Source organism: Bufo gargarizans, chromosome 5 (genome assembly GCF_014858855.1).
Source record: "Bufo gargarizans isolate SCDJY-AF-19 chromosome 5, ASM1485885v1, whole genome shotgun sequence".
Lineage (NCBI taxonomy): Eukaryota > Metazoa > Chordata > Amphibia > Anura > Bufonidae > Bufo > Bufo gargarizans.
Window position 1 is genome coordinate 394807432 of NC_058084.1, and position 24619 is coordinate 394832050.

The following is a 24619-nucleotide window of genomic DNA, read 5'->3' on the forward strand; positions in this document are numbered from 1 at the left end:
TTTTGGACCTACTCCTGTTTTTTCCTTACCAATACTGATCAAATGCTGACCAAATACTGACGATGTGAAGGCGGATTCTAAAACTACAGGATTTACTTTTTTGAGGCTGTTCTTCTGACGGATCAGTGGAACGGAAAAATAAACATTGATGTTAAAATAGCCTTACTGCTGACATACTCCCAACTTTCATGGGGCCACTCCTTACATTTTGGACCACTGCCTGGTTAAGTCCACGCCATTAAATTAGACCTTACGCTAACATTTGGTTAGTTATTTCCATCACTTATTAAGAGGCAAATTCAGGAACCAAGCCTACTCTCTGATAAGGTATCATGAACAGATCTGCACCTGTTCTGTGGGTTTGACCCGCACTTGCTTTGGGCTGACAATAACTGATAATAAATAAGTGAGGTGTGAACAAAGCCCAACAGTGACGCACTTGTGTTTGCCCTGCCATAACATGGATTAAAATATCACTTTTTTTTCTCCACTACTTTATTAGCACTGCCTCCATGTCCTTATTTTGTTCCACTAAAAAGTAATTTGGATACCTGCAGGGGTGTGCAGTTATTTTTTTTCCTCACTGAAGGCTGCTGTATGCTTTTTTATTTGTTTAGTTAGGAGTTAGCTAGTTGGTTGGCGGCCTGCACAATTATGTGCACCACCATATATGTGAACTGCCTATCACTTAGACGCACAGTAACTGTTTTGCTAAAAGAAAGGACTAGCTATGCATGCTGCTGCACTGCTCAGTGATGTATACCAGGATACATTCACCCTAAGGTTTACCTGGCTGGGATAGACCTGATTTAATGCGCTTCGTGACAAATTGATTTGGATAGAAGCAAATTTGGGGGGGGGGGGGACAGCAAATCGACCAAATTAAATAAAAAAAAATGGCCCAGGCTACACCCAAAAGGTCTTATTGAACTATTGAAGCTAAAGTACCTGAATAGCACAACCTGACCAAGTAATCCAATGTGATCTGCAAGTGAGTGCTGTTATCTGAGGAAAAAATAACCACCCCCCACTCCCAACCAAATTTTCCACGTGGAGAGTACGAGTAACGAGGAATGAATCAAATTCATAATTTGTCTTTGACAGCTCTCACAAGAACAATGGCATTGCTCTCCTATTGAATTTGCTGCTGGATGCAATTCTCTGAATGTCTGCATCTGAAAATGAGAAAACACAACAGCTACAATGTTAAGCAATCCCTGATCATGGCAAGCTCTAAATCAAATTTTCAATAATTGTAAGCATTTTAAAACTACACTCAGGTCCATAAATATTGGGACATAGACACAATTATAACATTTTTGGCTCTATACACTACCACAATGTATTTGAAATGAAACGAACAAGATGTGCTTTAACTGCAGACTGCCAGCTTTAATTTGAGGGTATTTACATCCAAATCAGGTGAACGGTGTAGGAATTACAACAGTTTAACAAGTGGGAGGCACATATGCAAAGAGTTTTGTCCAAGTTATATTTACTGATGACCTATCCCCAGGATAGGTCATCAATATCAGATCGGAGGGGGTCCGACACCCGGCACCCCCTCCGATCAGCTGTTTGAAGAGGAGACTCGCGCTGTGTTAGCGCTGCCTCCTCTTCACTGTTTACCTTCTAGCCGTTGCATCTGCAGTGGTGAGCACTGAGCACCTATTGAAATGAATGGGAAGGCTTGGGTGTAATTACACCTGCTAACCACTGCAGATGCAACGGCTAGAAGGTAAACAGTGAAGAGGAGGCAGCGCTGACACCGTGCGAGTCTCTTCTTCTGATCGGAGGGGGTGCCGGGTGTCGGACCCCCTCCGATCTGATATTGATGACCTATCCTGGGGATAGGTCATCAATAAATATAACTTGGACAACCCCTTTAAGGCTCTTGTTTACCATGGTATAACCCTATAACCCCACAGACACAATTATAGGAAACAATGCCAACAGTGTCATATTTCTAGTCAAACCAACAGAATAATCTTACAATGGTGACATTCACCAAAATTTGCTATATCTGCATTAGTATGCAATTCTACATCCATGCTGGAAACCTCCATCTTCTGACAAATATCTCTCCAATTAAAAGCATGCAAAAAAGACTTCCAAACTAATAAGTCCTGACACATACTTTTGGTTACCCAAATAAAATGATGGGGACTAGAAACACATCTAGTCTCTACATGAAAATGACAAGAGAAAACCTAATCTATGGGAATGATCTGGCAGGTGAAAACCAAGTATAGCAAAAACTGTAATTGATGTAAGGTAACTTTTTTAGCTGAAACTACCAGGTTAAACACAAGTCACCGGGCAGGCCAATTTATAACTTTGAAGTCTTAAACCATCTTAAGCAAATCAATTTCTATCCTTAAAAAGGACAAAAAAGTAATGGGACCTTCTGTTTTATCTGCTGCAACAGGTGCAGTACAGACCAAAAGTTTGGACACACCTTCTCATTCAAAGAGTTTTCTTTATTTTCATTACTATGAAAATTGTAGATTCACATTGAAGGCATCAAAACTATGAATTAACACATGTGGAATTATATACATAACAAAAAAGTGCGAAACAACTGAAAATATGTCATATTCTAGGTTCTTCAAAGTAGCCACCTTTTGCTTTGATTACTGCTTTGCACACTCTTGGCATTCTCTTGATGAGCTTCAAGAGGTAGTCACCTGAAATGGTCTTCCAACAGTTCATTGGGTTCAGGTCCGGTGACTGTGGAGGCCAGGTCATCTGGCGCAGCACCCCATCACTCTCCTTCATGGTCAAATAGCCCTTACACAGCCTGGAGGTGTGTTTGGGGTCATTGTCCTGTTGAAAAATAAATGATGGTCCAACTAAACACAAACTGGATGGAATAGTATGCCGCTGCAAGATGCTGTGGTAGCCATGCTGGTTCTGTATGCCTTCAATTTTGAATAAATCCCCAACAGTATCACCAGAAAAGCACCCCCACACAATCACACCTCCTCCTCCATGCTTCACGGTGGGAACCAGGCATGTAGAGTCCATCCGTTCACCTTTTCTACGTCGCACAAAGACACAGTGGTTGCAACCAAAGATCTAAAATTTGGACTCATCAGACCAAAGAACAGATTTCCACTGGTCTAATTTCCATTCCTTGTGTTCTTTAGCCCAAACAAGTCTCTTCTGCTTGTTGCCTGTCCTTAGCAGTGGTTTCCTAGCATATATTCTACCATGAAGGCCTGATTCACACAGTCTCCTCTTAACAGTTGCTCTAGAGATGTGTCTGCTGCTAGAACTCTGTGTGGCATTCACCTGGTCTCTAATCTGAGCTGATGTTAATCTGCGATTTCTGAGGCTGGTGACTTATCCTCCGCAGCAGAGGTGACTCTTGGTCTTCCTTGGCTGGGGCGGTCCGCATGTGAGCCAGTTTCTTTGTAGCGCTTGATGGTTTTTGTGACTGCACTTGGGGACACTTTTAAAGTTTTCCCAATTTTTTGGACTGACTGACCTTCATTTCTAAAAGTAATGATGGCCACTCGTTTTTCTTTACTTAGCTGCTTTTTTCTTGCCATAATACAAATGCTAACAGTCTATTCAGTAGCACTATCAGCTGTGTATCCACCTGACTTCTCCACAACGCAACTGATGGTCCCAACCCCATTTATAAGGCAAGAAATCCCTTACTAAACCTGACAGGGCACACCTGTGAAGTGAAAACCATTTCAGGTGACTACCTCTTGAATGCCAAGAGTGTGCAAAGCAGTAATCAAAGAAAAAGGTGGCTACTTTGAAGAACCTCGAATATGACATTTTCAGTTGTTTCACACTTTTTTTTTGTTATGTATATAATTCCACATGTGTTAATTGATAGTTTTGATGCCTTCAGTGTGAATCTACAATTTTCATAGTCATGAAAATAAAGAAAACTCTTTGTATGAGAAGGTGTGTCCAAACTTTTGGTCTGTACTGTATAACAAACCTGGATGTTGTGGAAGAAAAGCACTATTGAACACAAACATTGGAATCTGTGGGACCAACAAAAAGAAAATCATCTAAATAATATATGACTGAATATAAACCAGATTCTGATCCAACAACTTACTCTAAGAAAAAACTAAATAATTCAAAGTAATGGCATGAAATAGAGCAGTCATGGGCAGGCACATATCCACATTGAATTCCCCATCTAAGCAACAACCCAACAAGTGAAATCAGCTATGGTGAACAGGTAACAAGCGAAATGCAGATTCAATATTGAACTTTGCAAGAAGAGTACCGGGTATGGCTCCCCTCATTAACTGAACTGTTGCATCAAATAAAGTGTAAGAAATCACTACATACAGTATCTCTTTAGGCCTCTTTCACACTTGCGTTGTCCGGATCCGGCGTGTACTCGACTTACCGGAATTACACGCCAGATCCGGAAAAACGCAAGTGAACTGAAAGCATTTGAAGACGGATCCGTCTTCAAAACGCGTTCAGTGTTACTATGGCAGCCAGGATTCTATTAAAGTCCTGGTTGCCATAGTAGTAGTGGGGAGCAGTATACTTACCGTCCGTGCGGCTCCCGGGGCGCTCCAGAATGACGTCAGAGCGCCCCATACGCATGGATGACGTGCCATGTGATCACGTCATCCATGCGCGTGGGGCGCCCTGACGTCACTCTGGAGCGCCCCGGGAGCCGCACGGGCGGTAAGTATACTGCTCCCCACTACACTTTACCATAGCTGCCAGGACGTCTCGGCAGCCATGGTAACCATTCAGAAAAAGCTAAACGTCGGATCCGGCAATGTGCCGAAACAACGTTTAGCTTAAGGCCAGATCCGGATTAATGCCTTTCAATGGGCATTAATTCCGGATCCGGCCTTGCGGCAAGTCTTCAGGATTTTTGACCGGAGGAAAAAGCGCAGCATGCTGTGGTATTTTCTCCGGCCAAAAAACTTTCCGGTCTGGAACTGAAGACATCCTGATGCATCCTGAGCGGATTTCTCTCCATTCAGAATGCATTAGGATAAAACTGATCAGGATTCTTCCGGCATAGAGCCCCGACGACGGAACTCTACGCCGGAAGAAAAGAACGCAAGTGTGAAAGAGCCCTTAACCGAACTACCATGAGGGAAAGATAATTGATACATTAACCTAAGCTTGTCTTGTCCTTTTTTTGGAGCCTAATCCAAGAGGGTTTACATGCAAATTAGGATAAGGGGGCAACTTCTCCCTAACAATTAGTGTTGGTCGTGAAAATTTGAATAGCGAATATTAATTGCAAATATCGGCACTGAGAATTCGCAAATATTTAGAATATAGATATATATATTTGTAATTTCAAATATCCTAGATTTTTTTTTCATCAGTAACCTCACTTCTTGCTTGTGGGCCAAATGTTAAGGCTGCAATGTCTTTGTCTGTGCTTAGCAACATCCCTAACAACCAATAGGAAAGTTGCCTACCCCTTACTATATAAGAAACTCCCTAGCAGCCCTTGTATGCAGTATGTTGCAGAATTGAGAGAGACAGCGGTGTCATTGCTGTGCTCTCTGCTTTCCTATGCCATTACATTAGATAGTTAGCTTATATATATATAATACAGATAGTTAATGGGAGATAGTTAGTGTAGGTTAGATAGTGATATAGTGTAGCTGATGTATGTATGTAGCATGTATGAGGTTCTGCTGTCCATACATGCTACATACATAGTGCTGTATGTATGTTCCATACATACATACATAGTGCTCTGATGTCACAAGTTCACAACAATACTTAGTGCACCAATCACTAATAAGTAGTCAGACCTGTTAAAATGTGAAGTTGCACGTATTGTGCCAAAATATTCAAATCATTAGTGCCGATTTCGCAATCGCGAATATATTGCAACACTATCTGCATATAAAACTATTGTAATGTTCTGCCATGCCAACCATTTTCTCCAGTCTCAGGAAACTTCTAGCAGCTTGAAAAATGTAGCTATAGTGACCCACGCCTGTATTTTGCACGCATTACGCGAATATTTCATTGCTGATTTTTCGCGATCAAGGAAATAATCTCAAATTCGCCAATATATGACAAATATTTTACCAAATATTCATGAAATATCGCAAATTTGAATATTGGCCCTGCCGCTCATCACTACTAACAATGTCAACATTGTCAATGACTGAACACAAGTTACTAGACAATACCACACTGAACCCCTCACTGCGTAGTCCTGCCTCCCACCTCCTGGGATAACGGCTTAGCCATTGTGCTATCTCAAGGACGCTCACTGACATTCTCAGCTGTGCCAGTTGGGCCCAATTTGGTAGGCTGCTACTGTCTGTGGAAGCAATGAACTGCTGAGCATCAGCGCAAATGGAACATTTGTGGAAAAACTTGCAAGCTAAGGAAAAATGACATTATGCCTCTATGAAGAGCCAGCATGAACCATTTAAATGCTTGGCCCCAGGAAAGGAATAAGTCTGCTTCTGAGCTAAAATTAATTGAATCCATACTTCAGTTGTCTTTGAAAACCCAACCAATGTCCAGCGACAAAGCCTAAACTCTTCATCATTGCTCCACCAAGCTGAACCACCGTGTGGCTTTTGGGTATTGTAAATAGTATCCAAGTATACTAATATCTCTGATTCCTTTTTAGGAAAACACTGACACAGAACTGAAGTCAGAGTAGTAAAGTCCTTGAGCCAATTCCCAAAAGTTCTCTATGGTTTAACATTTTTATCTGACCCTCCCTAAAAAGAAAGCTCCTTATCGTCACATGATCCACCAAAAGCAAGGACCAGACTTCAACAAACTCTTCAATATCTTGTCCTCAGTCTCAGCAAACAATTGAGTGCAAAGAGGAACAACATCGCCAAATGAAGTATCTCTAAACTACAGTATAATGCTAGGTTACGGCGACAGTTGATCAGATAACTAGATGCATGTTAACAGGAAACACTGCACAGCTGAGGGGTGGAAGCCTGCTGCCTCTAATACCCCTCTCCCACCTTTTATATTGACAGCCATGGAATTCCGACAGTGATGCAGCTAGTTTTTTATTGGATAGGTTTCAGTGTATTCTCGGAAGGAGGTGTTTTAAGAAGGCACCTTTTCTCAGACTTTTTTCTCTGACTATCCAGCATGGTACCTGGCTTGTTTGTTTCCTCTTATATTCGCTTATTCAACTAATCAGCGTCTACTCTGCAGTTGCAACCTGGGAATTTACAGCAACCAGGTTCTACCCTCCACAAGATTTAATACTCATAATCCCATAGACACTGCTAGCTAGACCTGCTAGTGTAAAGCCTGACTATAAAAGTACTATTGCTAAAACAGGTCAATTTCTATAGTACCAATACAATAGGTCATATGAATATTTGTGTACTGTATCTTTTTATGATGTTATATCAGATAATATATTATTTAATATAGTTTTGTTTCTTTCAGGGATGCATTCTGGAAAGCACCTATTCATGGATTGGGATATGGGATAGAAGAAGTTTTACCCTACTTTCTATGTGCAGCGTTGTTTAGCTTTGGGGCATGGCTCATTGCACTTTGCTATATACAGACTCAAAATGTTTTTAGGTAAGTATTTGACTTACGGTTTTTGGTGACACATATTAAACAAACATGTTTTTAATATTCATGAATTTCCCGTCCCTTTCATTCCCCCAGCTCAAAAACAGCCTACTATTCTTTGAAATTTTGATAGCACACCTTATCTTCCATTTAATTACTTTCCTCTCTTTATTTAACACCTTAAGGACACGGCTCATTTTCACCTTAAGGACCAGGCCATTTTTTGCAAATCTGACCAGTGTCACTTTAAGTGGTGATAACTTTAAAACGCTTTAACTTATCCAGGCCAGATAGTTTTGTCGGCACATATTGTATTTCATGAAACTGGTAAAATGAAGTAAAATAAATACATTTTTATTTATAAAAAAATACCAAATTTACCCCAAAATTTTTTTAAATTGCAAATTTCCAAGTTTCAAAGTCCCTACTTCTATAATACATAGTAATACCTCCAAACATATTTATTACTTTACATTCCCCATATGTCTACTTCATGTTTGCATCATTTTGGGGATGATTTTTTATATTTTGGGGATGTTACAAGGCTTAGAAGTTTGGAAGCAAATCTTGAAATTGTTCTGAACTTTTCAAAAATCCAATTTTTAGGGACCAGTTCAGGTCTGAAGTCACTTTGTGAGGCTTATATAATAGAAACCACCCAAAAATGACACCATTCTAGAAACTACACCCCTCAAGGTATTCAAAACTGATTTTTACAAACTTTGTTAACCCTTTCGGTGTTATACAAGAATTAATGGAAAATACAGATACAATTTCAGAATTTCAATTTTTGGGCAAATTTTCCATTTTACTATTTTTTTCCAGTTACAAAGCAAGGGTTAACAGCCAAACAAAACTCATTATTTATGGCCCTGATTCTGTAGTTTAGAGAAACACCCCATATGTGGTTGTAAACCGCTGTACGGACACACGGCAGGGCGCAGAAGGAAAGGAATGCCATACGGTTTTTGGAAGGCAGATTTTGCTAGACTTTTTTTTGAACACCATGTCCCATTTGAAGCTCCCCGAGTAGAAACTCCAAAAGAGTGACCTCATTTTATAAACTACGGGATAGGGTGGTAGTTTTGTTGGTACTAGTTTAGGGTACATATGATTTTTGGTTGCTCTATATTACACTTTTTGTGAGGCAAGGTAACAAAAAATAGCTTTTTGGCACTGTTTTTTTGTTTTGTTATTTACAACATTTATCTGACAGGTTAGATCATGTGGTATTTTTATAGAGCAGGTTGTCACGGACGCGGCGATACCCAATATGTATACAATTTTTTTATTTATGTAAGTTTTACACAATGATTTCATTTTTGAAACAAAAAAAATATGTTTTAGTGTCTGCATAGTCTGAGAGCCATAGTTTTTTCAGTTTTTAGGCGAATATCTAAAGTAGGGTCTAATTTTTTGTGGGATGAGATGTCGGTTTTATTGGCACTATTTTGGGGTGTATATGACTTGTTGATCACTTGCTAATACACTTTTTGTGACATAAGATGACAAAAAAAGGCTTTTTTATACCGTTTTTATTTTTATTTTTTTACGGTGTTCATCTGAGGGGTTAGGTCATGTGATATTTTTATATAGCCGGTCGATACGGACGCAGCGATACCTAATATGTATACTTTTTTAATTTATGTAAGTTTTACACTATGATTTCATTTTTGAAACAAAAAAAAATCATGTTTTAGTGTTTCCATAGTCTAAGAGCCATAGTTTTTACAGTTTTTGGGCGATTATCTTGGGTAGGGTATAATTTTTGTGGGATGAGATGACGGTTTGATTGGCGCTATTTTGGGGTGCATATGCCTTTTTGATCGCTTGCTATTACACTTTTTGTGATGTAAGGTGACAAAAAATTGTTTATTTAGCACAGTTTTTATTTTTTATTTTTTACGGTGTTCATCTGAGGGGTTAGCTCATGTGATATTATTATAGAGCTGATCGATACGGATGCGGCGATACCTAATATGTATACTTTTTTTATTTATGTAAGCTTTACACAATAATATCATTTTTGAAACAAAAAAAAAATCATGTTATAGTGTCCCCATAGTTTTTTTTTGGGGGGGGCCATTGTCTCATGTAGGGGCTCATTTTTTGCGGGATGAGTTGACGGTTTGATTGGTACTATTTCGGCATACATGCGACTCTGTTGATTACTTTTATTACCTTTTTTGGGAAGTAAGGTGGACAAAATTTCAATTTCCTGATAGTTTTTTTTTATGGCGTTCTCCGTGCAGAGAAATTAACATGACCGTTTTATAGATCAGGTCGTTACGGACGTGGCGATACCTAATATGTGTAGTGTATTTTATTTTTTTTATTTTTATTCAGTGATAAATGTGTTTTTATTATCGTGTTTTTTTGACCCAGAGAAGGCAATGTGCTGACACTCTGGTACCACTGACCACCAATGAATATTCAGCGGAAGGCGGGCGGGGGATCGCAATCCCACCTGCCGCACCGCCCGCCTCCCGCAACTGTCAGCCCGTAGCCCGCACCACCCACAAACCGCCCCCCTGCACCCCGCCTACATAAATGCATTCAGGGGTGCAGGGGGGGGTTAAAAAATTAGACTATGGCTATTTTTACGTTTCTGATCCCTGGGACCGCAGGGATCAGAAACTACATAAAGCACTGCAAACCGCAGGTCTGAATTGACCTGCGGTTTGCAGCGATCGCCGATATGGGGGGGGGGTCACAGGACCCCCCTCGGCATTGACCCTGGGTGCCTGGCTGTGTGTAACAGCCGGCACTCAGCGTTGTCACCATGTCTGCAGACATGGTGACAGTTTAATGCCAGGACGAGTATACATGTCCTGGTGCGCTAAGCACCGTTGCTCCAGTATACTCGTCCAAGGTCCTGAAGGGGTTAAATTTTAATATCCTCTGTATAGTTCATTAGTATCTGATCCCGGAGGGTCTTGGTACCCCCGCCGATTAGCTGTTTGAGAAGGCAGCAGCGCTTGCAGTAGTGCAATGGCCTTTTCACTGCTTTCCCTAGGCCAATCATGACACATACATCGGTCAGGTGGCCTAGGTGCAGCTCAGCCCCATAGAAGTGAATGGGGCTGAGCTGTGATACCAAGAACAGCCGTTCTACTAAATGGAAAAGGTTGTGCTGCTCACAGTAACACCAGTGCCTTTTTCAAACAGCTGATTGGTGGGGTCTCATGTTTTGGACCCCTACCGATGAGATCCTAAAATCTCAGAAAACCTTTTTTATTTATATAGAATGATCCTTAATTGTACATTATGAAATTAGACACAGAACAAACAGTTGTAATGACATATACAAAAAAAAAATGGGAAGACAAATGGTATAAAAGTATTAATAGAGAAACCCACTGAGCCCCTGCGGGACGTCATATGCGGGTTGCTCAGCTTTGTGGATACTGCCGCCATTCACCGCAGCAGCAGAGATTCACCTAAGTTCCAGTATGAAGGTGTGACATTTCCTTTTTTCAAGATTTAGCGCCTTCGACCCTGGCCAATCGGCGTGTATTACGCCCACTATTGGAAGCTTTGAAATCTGCTAAGCTTCTGTTTCGCTGGCTTTTTCCTTTCGGCCTAGCAATCATAAAGAATGGGAAGCACATCATCATCAAAACCCCGCAGGATCTGACGGCAGCATGGATACAACTGGGAATAGCACCCATAAAGATTCCATCATGGATGCCGGCCAACCAAGGGGCGCCTATCCCTGCTCCACCGTATCTCGACTCCTGGCAGCTGGTTTCCCCAGGATCACCGTCCAGATCCAGAAAGGGACGCACTTCAGCCGCGAACCGTAACCCTCCATGATCTCCCTAGGCGAGAGGGGTGGTGAAAAGTGTCTTATGTGCAAACCCAGTATAGTTGAAATTCTTACTTGTCGGGTGATAAGTATTCCATGTTGACATGTTACCAGTAAATATGTTTATCTGTGCTACTCAGCTGATGCCGCTTCCATGATGCGAATATGCGAACATGGTTTGCACTGATATTATTTTTTTTCATGTTCCCTATTACTTGTGGGTCTTGGTCAGCTCCCTTGTTGGTATTATTAATACCTTTACTACTTTTCCCGATGGTCTCCATTAGACCCTCGGAGGCTCCACGAGGCCCCGCTCCAGTGAGTTCAGCTGGAAATCTTTTCTCGGTGGAGCTCAACTCCTCTCATGCGATTGTTTGTTCTTTGTTCTTGGCGTTTCCTCTTGTTCCCATCCAGATCTTTCACAAGCAAAGGAACATTCGCCATCATTGTCTTTATTAATATTACACCATGTCTGATATAATTGTGTCTTCCTTCAATGTCCGCGGTCTAAATGAGCGTAGAAAACGTTCCCAAATAATCTCACTTTTATATAAGGAGAAGGTTTCTATTGCCTTCCTCTAAGAAACCCATTTCAAAACAGGCAAGATCCCGAACTTTCCACCACGTAGATTTTCGCAATGGATTCATGCCACTCACTCTGGGGCCAGCAGGGGCGTCAGCATTGCCATCAGAAAGCACATACCGTTTTGCTGCTCTGACGTCATTGCTGACCCAGATGGCAGATTCTTATTTGTGAGAGGTAAAATTGCTGGCTCTTGCGAACCTCTATGCCCCTAACAAGCAACCTGTTCAATGGCTCATTCGGACATTAAAGACATTGGCGGATGTGAGACGAGGGATTGTTATCATTGGGGGCGATTTTAATCTATCTTTAGACCCAGTGTCAGACTCCTCCACTAGAAGGTCACATATCTCCCAGAAGCTGTTAGGCCGCTTGCAACGTCAACTCCGGGTGCTTGGTGTCTCAGATATATAGAGGACCCTTAATCCTACGTGTAGGGATTACACATTTTACTTGACACCTAACGCATCATAGACTAGATTGGATTACTTGTTTTTCCTCACCACTCACCTATCTTTAGTAACAGAGGCCACTATAGGCAACATTACTTTATCCGACCACGCCCCTATCTTTTTACAGGGAGTAGAACTGGAGACTGAATGAGACCCTGATAGCCGACCCTGACGCCATAACGCGTATCTCCTCTAGCCTACAAGAGTACTTCCAGATCAACAAACCAGACCAAACCTCACCCTCCCTGTTTTTACTCTCCCTGACCCCTCAAAGGGACTCATGACCTGGTTAGGGACCTTGCTTGAGAGGCCAACACCCCCCCTCCTTGCATGGGTTATCGCTGATTTATAAATCACTCCTCTCCTGTGTGCCTCCTAAATTAAGCTTCCTCACTGCATGGGAGAACGAGCTTAGTGTTTCTCTTTCAGACCCTCAAAAAGCGTTTATACTGGCCCAATCTCACGGCTTCACCAGGTGCATTAGGATACAAGAGAACACATACAAGCTCTTGACCAGATGGTACAGAACGCCCCAGTTTCTGAACAAAATTCATAGAGCAATCCCAGCACAGTGTTGGAGATGTAATTTGGATGTTGGCTCCCTCTCCCATCTATGGTGATTTTGCCCTCTGATCCGCCCTTTCTGGTCCGAAGTGAGCAAATGCATTAACCACGTCTGCTCCACTGACTTGGTGTTAGATCCTAAGCTTGTCATGCTATGGTGCCCTAAAGAAACCTTTGTCCCTGACAAAGACCACCTTCCAACTTTTCTTATTGCCTGTGCCCGCCTATTGATTCCATATCTTTAGAAAAACACCAAACCCCCATCGCTAGATGACTGGGTGGAGAGGGTGGACCAACTATATTGATTTGAAGAGCTAGCCCACTGGGAAACCCATACTCGCAAACGATTCCTAGCAACTTGAGGCCCTTGGAGGGACTTCAGAAAGTTCCCTCCATAAATAAGTAGTTTATATTAAATCACTACCTTATGGGGACATGGAGGGCCTACTGTCCTATGGGTCCTGGTTGTGTCCCTATAGTATATTTCACTTAATACCTGGTCACATCTACCCCTCCGTTCCGCTGGCAATACATCCTAGGAGTTTTGACTGCTGATTTGAACTGATTAGTGAGTATGGTGGCCTATCACTGATGGACTAGATCCTGACCACTCGGGCTTAGACTTTTATTGCTTTCACTCATATGAATAGATGTCGATTACTTTTGCTTTATGCCTTACAAAGCAATTTCCATAACTTTAGTATCTAAAGATTACTTCTGGATGTTCCCTCCCCCCCTTTCCCCCCCCCCCTCCTCCCCACACTTCCCCTGTTTCCCCCCCCCCTTGTCCCTCCCCCCCCTCTCCTCCCCTTCTTCCCCTTCCCCCCCTCCTTATTGTATTGTTTTTTGACTGCCTACCTGTCTCATCTCTTTTTGTATATGCTTTCTGAACAGCTGATGTGTGGCGCCCTTTGTAACCATCTGCCATTAATTGTGCTGCATTATACTGCTTTGTTAATATACAGATGTAGCAGGGTTAGCACTCCAGCTCTTAACTCAAATTTCTTAACTCATCGGTTATCTTGAGACAAAAGCCATTGAAGGTGTTTGCTTAGATTAGATAACACATCTCAGAAAACAGGAGAGTTAACTCTACTCCATCCGTAATAAAAAGAAATTTGGCAAAAAAATAAATAAAGTATTAATAGAATACTTTTAGTAGCGTTTGAACTAGAGATGAGCGAAATTCTCAAAAATTCCATTTGGTCGGTTTGCAAGTTTTTTGAAAAAATTCAGTCCGATTCAATTTTATTTGTGGCGATTCGTGTTAAAAAATGGTTATTTCCTGGCTGCAGAGAGCCTTTATAATGGTGTAGAACACTGTGCCTTGCAGTAACATGCATATGGAGTCTGCTGTGGTAGTGAAGGAATACTGTGAGTCACTATGACATGCAGATTACAGGCATCACTCTTAGAATCACTGCACACTTTTAAACTGACCAAATAACTCAAGTGTGAACTCAGCCTTACAGGTCAATGTTAGCGTCAAGATGAAGCGCACTCCTTTTACACAGTAGGCAGCTGATTCCACATAGATGTCTACAGAACCTGTTCTATTAAACGCTTATACAAGTTATCTTCCCCTGACAGAGTAGAGCGGGTGTTAGAAGTAAGTTTGTGTTGACGTCACTGATTATTTTGCCCTTCCTCTGATCCGTCAGAACAACAACTCCCAAAAAACAGATCCTGTTTGTGGAGCATCCTCCTTCACTCAGTCAGCATTTGATCAGTAATCCATAAGTATTGCTAAAGACAAAAAAAAGAACAGGAGTGGATCCAAAACAGAGATGACATGTGAATGGAATTTTTGCATGTCTTTTGTGTTTTGTACACACTCCTGCTTTTGGCTACCAAATCATAAGACAATGCTGATGCAAAATAGGGACCATGTCATGCAGGCCTTACAGCTGTTACATAGATAGGATCCGTTGTTCATCTAATTTTTCCTTCCGTCTGAAGAAGGGTCAAATAAATGATGATGTCAGCCAGGCCGAAAGGCATAATAGTGGCTCAGTCATGAAGTGGGGAGGGTGGGAATAGCATAAAGAAGTCCATAGAGTGGCCCTATGACATAGTGGTTTGGTGGAAGCAGCATGAGGATACCACAGGGTGGCCCAATTACAGAGTCTGGAGGTGGCAGCAGCATCAGGAGGAGGCCACAGTTTGGCAGCAGCATTAGTAGCAGGCCACAGGGTTGCACAATGACAGTGTGGAGATGGCAGCAGCAGCATGAGGAGACCACAGAGTAGCACAATGACCAAGCGTGGAGATGGCAGCATCAGGAGGAGGCCACAGGGTGGCACAACGACAGTGTGGAGGTGGCAGCAGCAGCATCAGTAGGCCACAGAGTGGTAAGCTGACATAGTGTGGAGGTGGCAGCAGCATCAGGAAACCCCAGAGTGGCAAGGTGACATAGTGTGATGGGTGGCAGCAGCATGAGGAGACCCAGGAGTGGCAAAGTGACATACTGTGGTGGTGGAAGCAGCATCAGGAGACCACAGAGTGACCAGGTGACAGAGTGGGGAGATGAATGGCAATACCTTTTAATTAATTATTTATTAAATGTTAAGTTTTAGTTGCGGTAACCCACCTATTGTGAATTATTAAAACCAGTACCAGCTGAAGATGATGGGTGAAAGAAGGAGCACTTGGCATCAGATGTGTGGCATCAGGTGGGTGGCAGAATCAGAATAGTAGCTGAGGCAGGTAGCTAGAAGAAACCAGTCTCTTTTGTCAAAGTGTTGGTGTGGCACCATGAATGATTACACTTATGCATCAGGCATTGGTGGGAGGAAATCCTGGCTTATCCACACCTTATTCATCTCGACTAAGGTCAGTCTCTCCACATTTTTGGTGGCCAGGAGAGTTCTTCTTGGGCTAACTATGGCACCCACAGAACCAAACACCCTCTCTGATGCCCCACTACTGGCTGGTCAGGACAGCTTTTCCAGGGCAAACTCTGCCAGTTGTGGCCACAAATCCAGTTTGAAGATCCACTGGACTACTGGGAAGCCAATGTAGGGTGGAAGGGTGCTGTCCAAGTATGCCACCACCTGCTGGCTCAGGTCCTGCTCCAGGTCTAGCTGCTGCTGCTGGTGAGTAAGTTTCTTCACTAGGGGGGTGGAGAAAGCTGCTCAACAGTGACTCTAGATTCAGGTTGCTGCTGATGGTGCATAAATTGCTCCTACGACGCTACCTTGCCACAGCAGCCATGGCAGAGGAACATGAGTCCAGAGGGCCCCCTGGTCAGACCTGTGAGAGGATGGATGATCATGCAGATAGGCAGTGGCCAACTGACTACATAGAATGTCTCTATAGTAGTTCAGTTTGTCCTCCCTCTCAGCAGGTGTAAAAAAGGCCCCCATTTAGGACTGGTAGTGAGGGTTCAACAAGGTGGAAAGCCAAAAGTCATCCCTCTGCCAAATGGTGACAATTCGGCTGTCACTACGCAAGCAAGTGAACATGCATCAGGCCATTTGTGCAATTGCCTCGGAGGAACTCACTGTCTCTATCTTCACTGCATACTGCCACAGTGTGTCTTGGTCCTCTGCCTCATCTCTGCCATCATCGCCCTGTAGCTCCTCTGGCTGCTCCTGCTCCTCCACTCCTGTCAACTGTGTAGAAAAACCATCAATTTCGCTATACATTGCTTGTGCTTCAATGTCCTCCTACTCCTCCAGTTCAGCCCCCACAGGGGCTCATGTGGCCGTGAGATATAGGTGCCACGTCTAAAGTCCTCTGACCAGCCAGATTTACCAGCATCTGTTCCAGGACATGAAGTAGTGGAATGACGTTGTTCATCCCATAGTCCTGGCGACTGACAAATAACGTGGCCTCCTCAAAGGGCCTGAGCAAAAGGCAGGAGTCACGCATGAGCTGCCACTTGCTGGCATCAAAGTTACACAGGCGAGTACTCCTGTCCGCTTTGATCATCAAGAAATCGTTTATGGCCTATCTCTGTTCATATAGTCGGTCCAAAATATGGAGGATGGAATTCCAATGGGTGGAAACATCGCATATCAGCCTATGTTGGGGGATGCCGTTCTGCTGCTGCAGTTCAAGGAGGGTGTGCCTTAAAGTGTACAGGTGTACAAATGCCTGCAAAGTTTCCTGGCCATTTTTAGGATGTCTTGCAGATGGGTAGAAGACTTCAGGGAACCGCTTGACAAACAGATTGAACACGTGTGCCATGCAGGGCGCATGGCTCAGCCCTCCTTGATGCAGCGCTGACACCATGTTCTTCCCATTGTCGGTCACCATAGTAACATAGTACATAAGGCCGAAAAAAGACATTTGTCCATCCAGTTCGGCCTGTTATCCTGCAAGTTGATCCAGAGAAAGGCAAAAGAGAAACTGTGAGGCAGAAGCCAATTTTCCCCACCTTAGTGGAATAAAAAATTCCTTCCCGACTCCAATCAGGCAATTAGAATAACTCCCTGGATCAACGACCCCTCTCTAGTAGCTATAGCCTGTAATATTATTACGCTCCAGAAATACATGGTTCTGATTTGGAGTTATCGCAGAGATAGCCAGGATTCGATTTCTTGATGAAGGACACGGAGCAGTTCCTCCCCTGTGTGACTACATTCGCCCAGGCAAACAAGATGCAGAACAACGTGACACCACTGTGCTTTGCACATGTGGTATGCTAGAGGGGCACTGTGAATTGTCCCTGCAGTGGAGGCTGAGGACATGGTGGAGAATGAGGAGGCAGAGGCAGACATTGTCACAGGACCAATGGTATGAGAATGTGTAGGCGGAAGCGGTGTTACCTGGCCAAGTTGCCGGTGTGGCTGTGCAGGAACTACAATCACCCAGTGGTCCTTAAAAGACATGTATTGTCCCCGACCTTAGTTACAGCTCCACACATAGGCGCTGCCGTGCACTTTGGCAGACACCAACAGGCTCAAGGACTGGCCCACCTTCTGTTCTACATATGTGAGCAGGGCTGGTGCTGCCTTTTTGGCAAATAAATCATGGCTTGGGACTCTCCACCTCAGCTCGGCACAAGCCATCAGTTCTCTGAAAGGAGTCCACCACTTGGAAAAGGAGGGACCGCAGCACCAGCAACTTGGCCAGGAGCACATTTAGCTTCTGCGCCGTTGGATGAGTGCACGCATAATGTTGTCTCTTGGCAATCGCTTTGGTGACCGATTGCTGACGGAATCACTTGACAAGGAGTAGGAGGAGGCGCAGTAGCATCAGGACCAGCAGATGATGGAAAGGACAGACAGCTCCCTTCGGCTGAGGTGATGAAGCCTTGACTGTCTGAAATAGGGTGCGTGCCACTGGGTGAGAAAGTGGTTGCTGGAGCACCACATCAAAGCCACAGTTCTCCAAGGCCACTTTATGGTGACGCTGCATATGTTGACGCTGCATACGTTGACGCAGGGCTGTGGTGCCAACATTGGCACCCTGGCCAAGCTTCACCTTCTGCCCACAGATTCTACAAATGGCCCTGATCTCCTCCGGCGGCTTAACAAAAAATTGCCACACTGCCGAGAAGGTGATTTCACCCCCCAACACTCTGCACTGACTGACTGCTACCGCCGCTGCTTTCGTGAACACCTGTGCCACTACTTTCCGGGCAGGTAGGCTCCTGCAAAGTGGGTGGTCTACCCCGGGCACATTTGGCTCCCGACCTCCCACTGCTGCCACCCTGCTGACTCCCAGCCACTCTAGTGATTTGCTGGCTCCGCCGCTGCCTCAAGGGCAAGCTGCCATCCTCTTGATGATGATGAAGCCTCTAATTCACCGGCTCCCAAATGCAATCAGCTACATCATCATCGTGTACTGTCTGCACGTTACTGATGTCCTCCTTAACAGTCTCTGAATCAGGAGCCTGACTGCTCGCAACACCAGTTTCCACGACACTCTCTTCAACTCTTCTTTCCCGCCTACCAGAGGAAGCAGCCGATGTCTCTTCTACATCTTGGCTGAACAGTAAGCGCTGACTGTCCTCTAGTAGCTCGTCCTCGCTGTATAGTGGAGCTGAGCCCACAGCATATAATACTTCTCTGGCTGAGGGAACAGAAAAGGACAGAGGCAGGTTGAGGACAGGTGAGGGCACAGGGCTTGCTCCCAGGCCATGCCAACTAAGAGTTGTGTCTGACTAACCCACAGACTCTTGACTGGGGGTTTCTGATGTCACTTGGGACGAAGTGGATGACAGAGTCAACCATTCAAAAAACGCTGGGTTTTTGGTCAAGACACAACCGTTAGATGACACCGGGAGCTCAGGCCTCTCGCTTCGATTACTGCTGCCACGTCTACTTGTGCCTGCGCCAGAAACATTTAGGCCTCTGCCACTCCCCTGTGCAGGGCCTGTCATTTCTTTGTCCGACATATTGTTAGATCAAATAAATAAATAAAATGGAAATTATAACACCCCCAAAAAGTGCTGTAATTTTCTCACTTTACCACAGAATGGCAAATGTTTTTTTTGTTCCACTAATACACACAAAAAAGGGCTTTAGAACATATAACTGCACCGCTGAACGGCAAATATATATATATTTTTTGCCACTAATAAATGCTAAAAAGGGCTGTAATTTTCTCGGTTCACCACAAAACAGTAAATAGTTTTTTTGGGCCACTGATACATGCTAAAAAAGGCTTTAGAACATATAACTAGAGATGGTCTTGCGGTTCGCCCGGCGGTCATTTTGCAGCGAACTTTACACGTTCGCAATTCGCCGAAAATGTAAACATATGGCGATATTCGCACACGCCATTTTTTTGCATAGCGCCGAACTTTGACCCATGACACATCCATCAGGTGGGACAGGACAGCCAATTGAGATGTTTCAGCACATGAAAATGCCCCCAACCCTATAACAGAACCCGATCTGGCAGCCATTTTACATTATGTGTTTTGACAGTGTTGGGAGAGGTTGCATTTTGGAACAGGGACAGTTAGGGACACTAAACGCTAGCTAATAAGAAATGGCATAGGTGTGCTATCGATAGGTGTGATATAGAGGGGTGTGATATACTTATAATATACTTTCTGACATAGAAATTATATTATTGAGTATTTGTAATGTGCAGCAGTTGTGTGTGGTTCTGTTGCGATGCCTCAGCTAGATAGAGGGACAAACGCTGTTGGAGTAACTAATTGCAACGGGTGCTATTGCTATATATCTTCTTCCACCAAATTCTGATTGAGGGCTGTGATACACCTGCTTCCCAAAAATTACTGATTGAGGGGTTCCATATACAGTCAGGTCCTCAAATATTGGGACATCAACACAATTCAACATTTTTTGGCTCTATACACTACCACAATTTTTTTTATGTAACAAACAAGATGTGCTTTAACTGTAGACTGTCAGCTTTAATTTGAGGGTTTTTATATCTAAATCAGGTGAACAGTGTAGGAATTACAACAGTTTGCATATGTGACTCCCACTTGTTAAGGGACCAAAAGTAATGGGACATAATAATCATAAATCAAACTTTCACTTTTTAATACTTGGTTGCAAATCCTTTACAGTCAATTACAGCCTGAAGTCTGGAATGCATAGACATCACCAGACCCTGGGTTTCATCCCTGGTGATGCTCTGTTAGGCCTCTACTGCAACTGTCTTCAGTTCCTGCATGTTCTTGGGGCATTTTGTCTTCAGCAATTGAAATGCATGCTCAATCAGATTCAGGTCAGGTGATTAAATTGGCGATTGCATAACATTCCTCTTTCCCTTAAAAAACTCTTTGGTTGTTTTTGCAGTATGCTTTGGGTCATTGTCCATCTGTACTGTGAAGTGCCGTTCAAAGAGTTCTGAAGCATTTGGCTGATTATGAGCAGATAATTTTGTCTGAAACACTTCAGAATTCATCCTGCTGCTTTTGTCAGCAGTCACATCAACAATAAATACAAGAGAACCAGTTCAATTGGCAGCCATACACGCCCACGCCATGACACTACCACCACCATGCTTCACTGATGAGGTGGTATGCTTAGGATCATGAGCAGTTCCTTTTCTTCTCCATACTCTTCTCTTCCCATCCCATCACTCTGGTACAAGTTGATCTTGGTCTCATCTGTCCATAGGATGTTGTTCCAGAACTGTGAAGGCTTTTTTAGATGTAGTTTGGCAAACTCAAATCTGGCCTTCCTGTTTTTGAGGCTAACAAATGGTTTACATCTTGTGGTGAACACTCTGTATTCACTCTGGTGAAGTCTTCTCTTGATCGTTGACTTTGACACACATGCACCTACCTCCTGGAGAGTGTTCTTGATCTGGCCAACTGTTGTGAAGGATGTTTTCTTCACCAGGAAAAGAATCCTTCAGTCATCCACCACAGTTGTTTTCTGTGGTCTTCCGGGTCTTTAGATGTTGCTTTTGGTTGCTGAGCTTACCGGTGCGTTCCTTTTTTTTAAACAATGTTCCAAACAGTTGTTTTGGCCACGCCTAATGTTTTTGCTATCTCTCTGATGTTTTTTTTTTTTTTCAGCCTAATGATGGCTTTCTTCACTGATAGTGACAGCTCTTTGGATCTCATCTTGAGAGTTGGCAGCAACAGATTCCAAATTCAAAAAGCACACTTGAAATGAACTCTGGACCTTTTATCTGCTCACTGTAATTGGGATAATCAGGGAATAACAAACACCTGGCCATGGAACAGCTGAGAAGCCAATTGTCCGATTACTTTTGATCCCTTAACAAGTGGGAGGCATATATGCAAACTGTTGTAATTCCTAAACCGTTCACCTGATATGGATGTAAATACCCTCAAATTAAAGCTGACAGTCTGCAGTTAAAGCACATTTTGTTTGTTTCATTTCTAATCCATTGTGGTGGTGTATAGAGCAAAAAATGTTAGAATTGTGTCTGCCCCAATATTTATGGACCTGGCTGTACCTGTTTCCGCCAAATACTGACTAAGGGGTGCTATATACCCGATTCTGACAAATACTAATTGAGGGATGCCATATAACTTCTTCCACAAAATCCTGATTGAGGGGTGCTATATACCCCTTTCCGCCAAATACTGATTGAGAGGTGCTATATACCAGTTTTCGCCAAATAAAGATTGAGGGGTGCCTTATACCTTCTTCCACAAAATACTGATTGAGGAGTGCTATTGCTATATACTTTCTTCCACCAAATACTGATTGAAGGCTGCGATACACCTGCTTCCACAAAATACTGAGTGAGGGCTGCGATACACCAGCTTTCACAAAATACTGATTGAGGGATGCCATATACCTGTTTCTACCAAATACTGATTGAAGACTGCTATATACCTTCTTCCACAAAATACTGATTGAGGGGTGCTATTGCTATAAACTTTCTTCCACTAAATACTGATTGAGGGCTGTGATACACCTGCTTCCACAAAACACTGATTGAGGGGTACCATGTACCTGTATCCACCAAATACTGATAGAGGGGTGCTATATACCTGTTTCCACCAAATACTGATTGGGGGGTGCTATATACCTGATTCCGCCAAATACTGATTGAGGGGTGCCATATACCTTCTTCCACAAAATACTGATTGAGTAGTGCTATTGCTATAAACTTTCTTCCACCAAATACTGATTGAGGGCTGCAATACAACTGCTTCCATGAAATACTGATTGAGTGATGCCATATAACTATTTCCGCCAAATACCGATTGAGGGGTGCAATATACCTTCTTCAACAAAATACTTATTGAGGGGTGCTATTGCTATATACCTTCTTACACCAAATACTGATTAAGGGCTGTAAAGACACCTGCTTTCACAAAACACTGATTGAGGGGTACCAAATACCTGTTTCCACCAAATACTCATTGAGGATTGCTATATACCTGAGTCAGCCAAATACTGATTGAGGGGTGCCATATACGTTTTTCTACAAAATACTGATTGAGGGGTGCTATTGCTATAAACTTTCTTCCACAAAATACTGATTGAGTGATGCCATATACCCTTTTCCACTAAATACTGATTGAGGGTGCTATATACCGGTTTCCGCCAAAAATATGATTGAGGGGTGCCACATACTTTCTTCCACTTAATACTGATTAATGCTATATACCTGTTTCCACCAAATACTGATTGAGGGGTGCTATATACCTGTTTCCACCAAAAATCTGATTGAGGGGTGCCCTATACTTACTTCCACTAAATACTGATTAAGGGCTGTAAAAACACCTGCTTCCACAAAACACTGATTGAGGGGTACCATATACCTGTTTCCACCAAATAATGATTGAGGGGTGCTATATACCTGATTCCACCAAATACTGATTGAGGGCTGCAATACAACTGCTTCCACAAAATACTGATTGAGTGATGCCATTTACCTATTTCCGCTAAATACTGATTGAGGGGTGCTATATACCTTTTTCTGCCAAAAATCTGAATGAGGGGTGCCATATACTTTCTTCCACTAAATACTGATTAAGGGGTGCTATTGCTATATACCTTCTTCCTCCAAATACTGATTGAGGGCTGCAATACACCAGCTTTCACAAATTGCTGATTGAGGGGTGCCATATACCTGTTTCTGCCAAATACTGATTGAGGGGTGCCATATGCTTTCTTCCACTAAATACTGATTAAGGGGTGCTATTGCTATATAACTGTCACAACCAGACAGCTGAGAAGCTCTGACAGAGGCCTTTCAGAACCTCCTCCTTGACTTTCTTTGTTGTGGTATTCAGTTACTCATCTCGTTAGCCTCTCTCAGCTGTCATGTGTTGGACTAATTGCTTCCCTTTAAATTCCTCCCCAGAATGCTTTTCTGGGCGGCTTATACTTCTTCCTGGAGTGTGTGTGCTTGCTGGTCTTGTTCTCCTTTCTGCTACAAAGTTAAATGTTGAACATTTATCTGCTATTTTCTGTTTGCTGGATCCCAGGTGACCCTGACTCCCTCCGTATCTTGTGTAGGGAGCCGGTGGTCGTGTCCCCTCACTATTGTAGGGTGCTCAGGGGTTATATAGTCAAGGTACGTGGATATGCAAACCTTCACCATTCGGATCTTTGCATAGGCTGAGCAGCCAGGGAAAGTGCCAGGTCTTCTGCAGGGGTCTCCCATTTGTTCCTTAGCTTTTGGATCCAGCGAGTCATTTATGCATGTTGCTTTGCCTTGTTTCCTGTACACCGTCCGTGACATTATAAGCCGCCGAAACCGTCTCAAGCATGGATCCGGTTTCACTTTTGGCTGAACGCCTTCAGGGTCTTTCATTGGAGGTAGCTGATCTCCGCAGGACTTTTTCTCAGCTTCAAGTGACCGGTTCAGTTGGCGTTCATGGAGTTTGTTCTGAGCCTAAGATCTCGCTCCCGGATACGTTCTCCGGGGGTAGTGAGAATTTTGTGCGTTTTAGAGAGGCTTGCAAACTCCATTTTCGCCTTCTTCCCCATTCCTCTGGTGATGAGGAACGGAGGGTGGGGATCATTATATCGCTGCTCAGAGGTAACGCTCAGTCCTGGGCCTTTTCGCTGCCGGAGGGGGCACGGCCTCTCCGTTCAGTGGATGAATTCTTTGTAGCCCTGGGTCAGATATATGATGATCCGGATCGTATTGCTCTGGCTGAGTCTAGACTACGTCTATTATGCCAGGGTAAACAATCCGCAGAAATATACTGCTCAGAATTTCGGAGATGGGCAGTTGATACTGGTTGGAATGATGCTGCACTCCGAAGTCAATTTTGCCATGGTCTTTCAGAGGGATTGAAAG

At 43.4% G+C, this 24619-nt stretch overlaps 1 protein-coding gene across 6 annotated transcripts in view; it reads left to right on the plus strand.

Annotated features, from left to right (window-relative positions):
* Positions 1-24619, plus strand: part of LOC122939628 (ATP-dependent translocase ABCB1-like) — a 902460-nt gene that overhangs the window by 689559 nt on the left and 188282 nt on the right. For all 6 annotated transcript variants that reach the window (XM_044295741.1, XM_044295743.1, XM_044295745.1 and 3 more), the window contains one exon: positions 7405-7545. In XM_044295741.1, coding sequence (XP_044151676.1) covers positions 7405-7545 — 141 coding nt within the window. The remainder of the gene's footprint in view (positions 1-7404; positions 7546-24619) is intronic.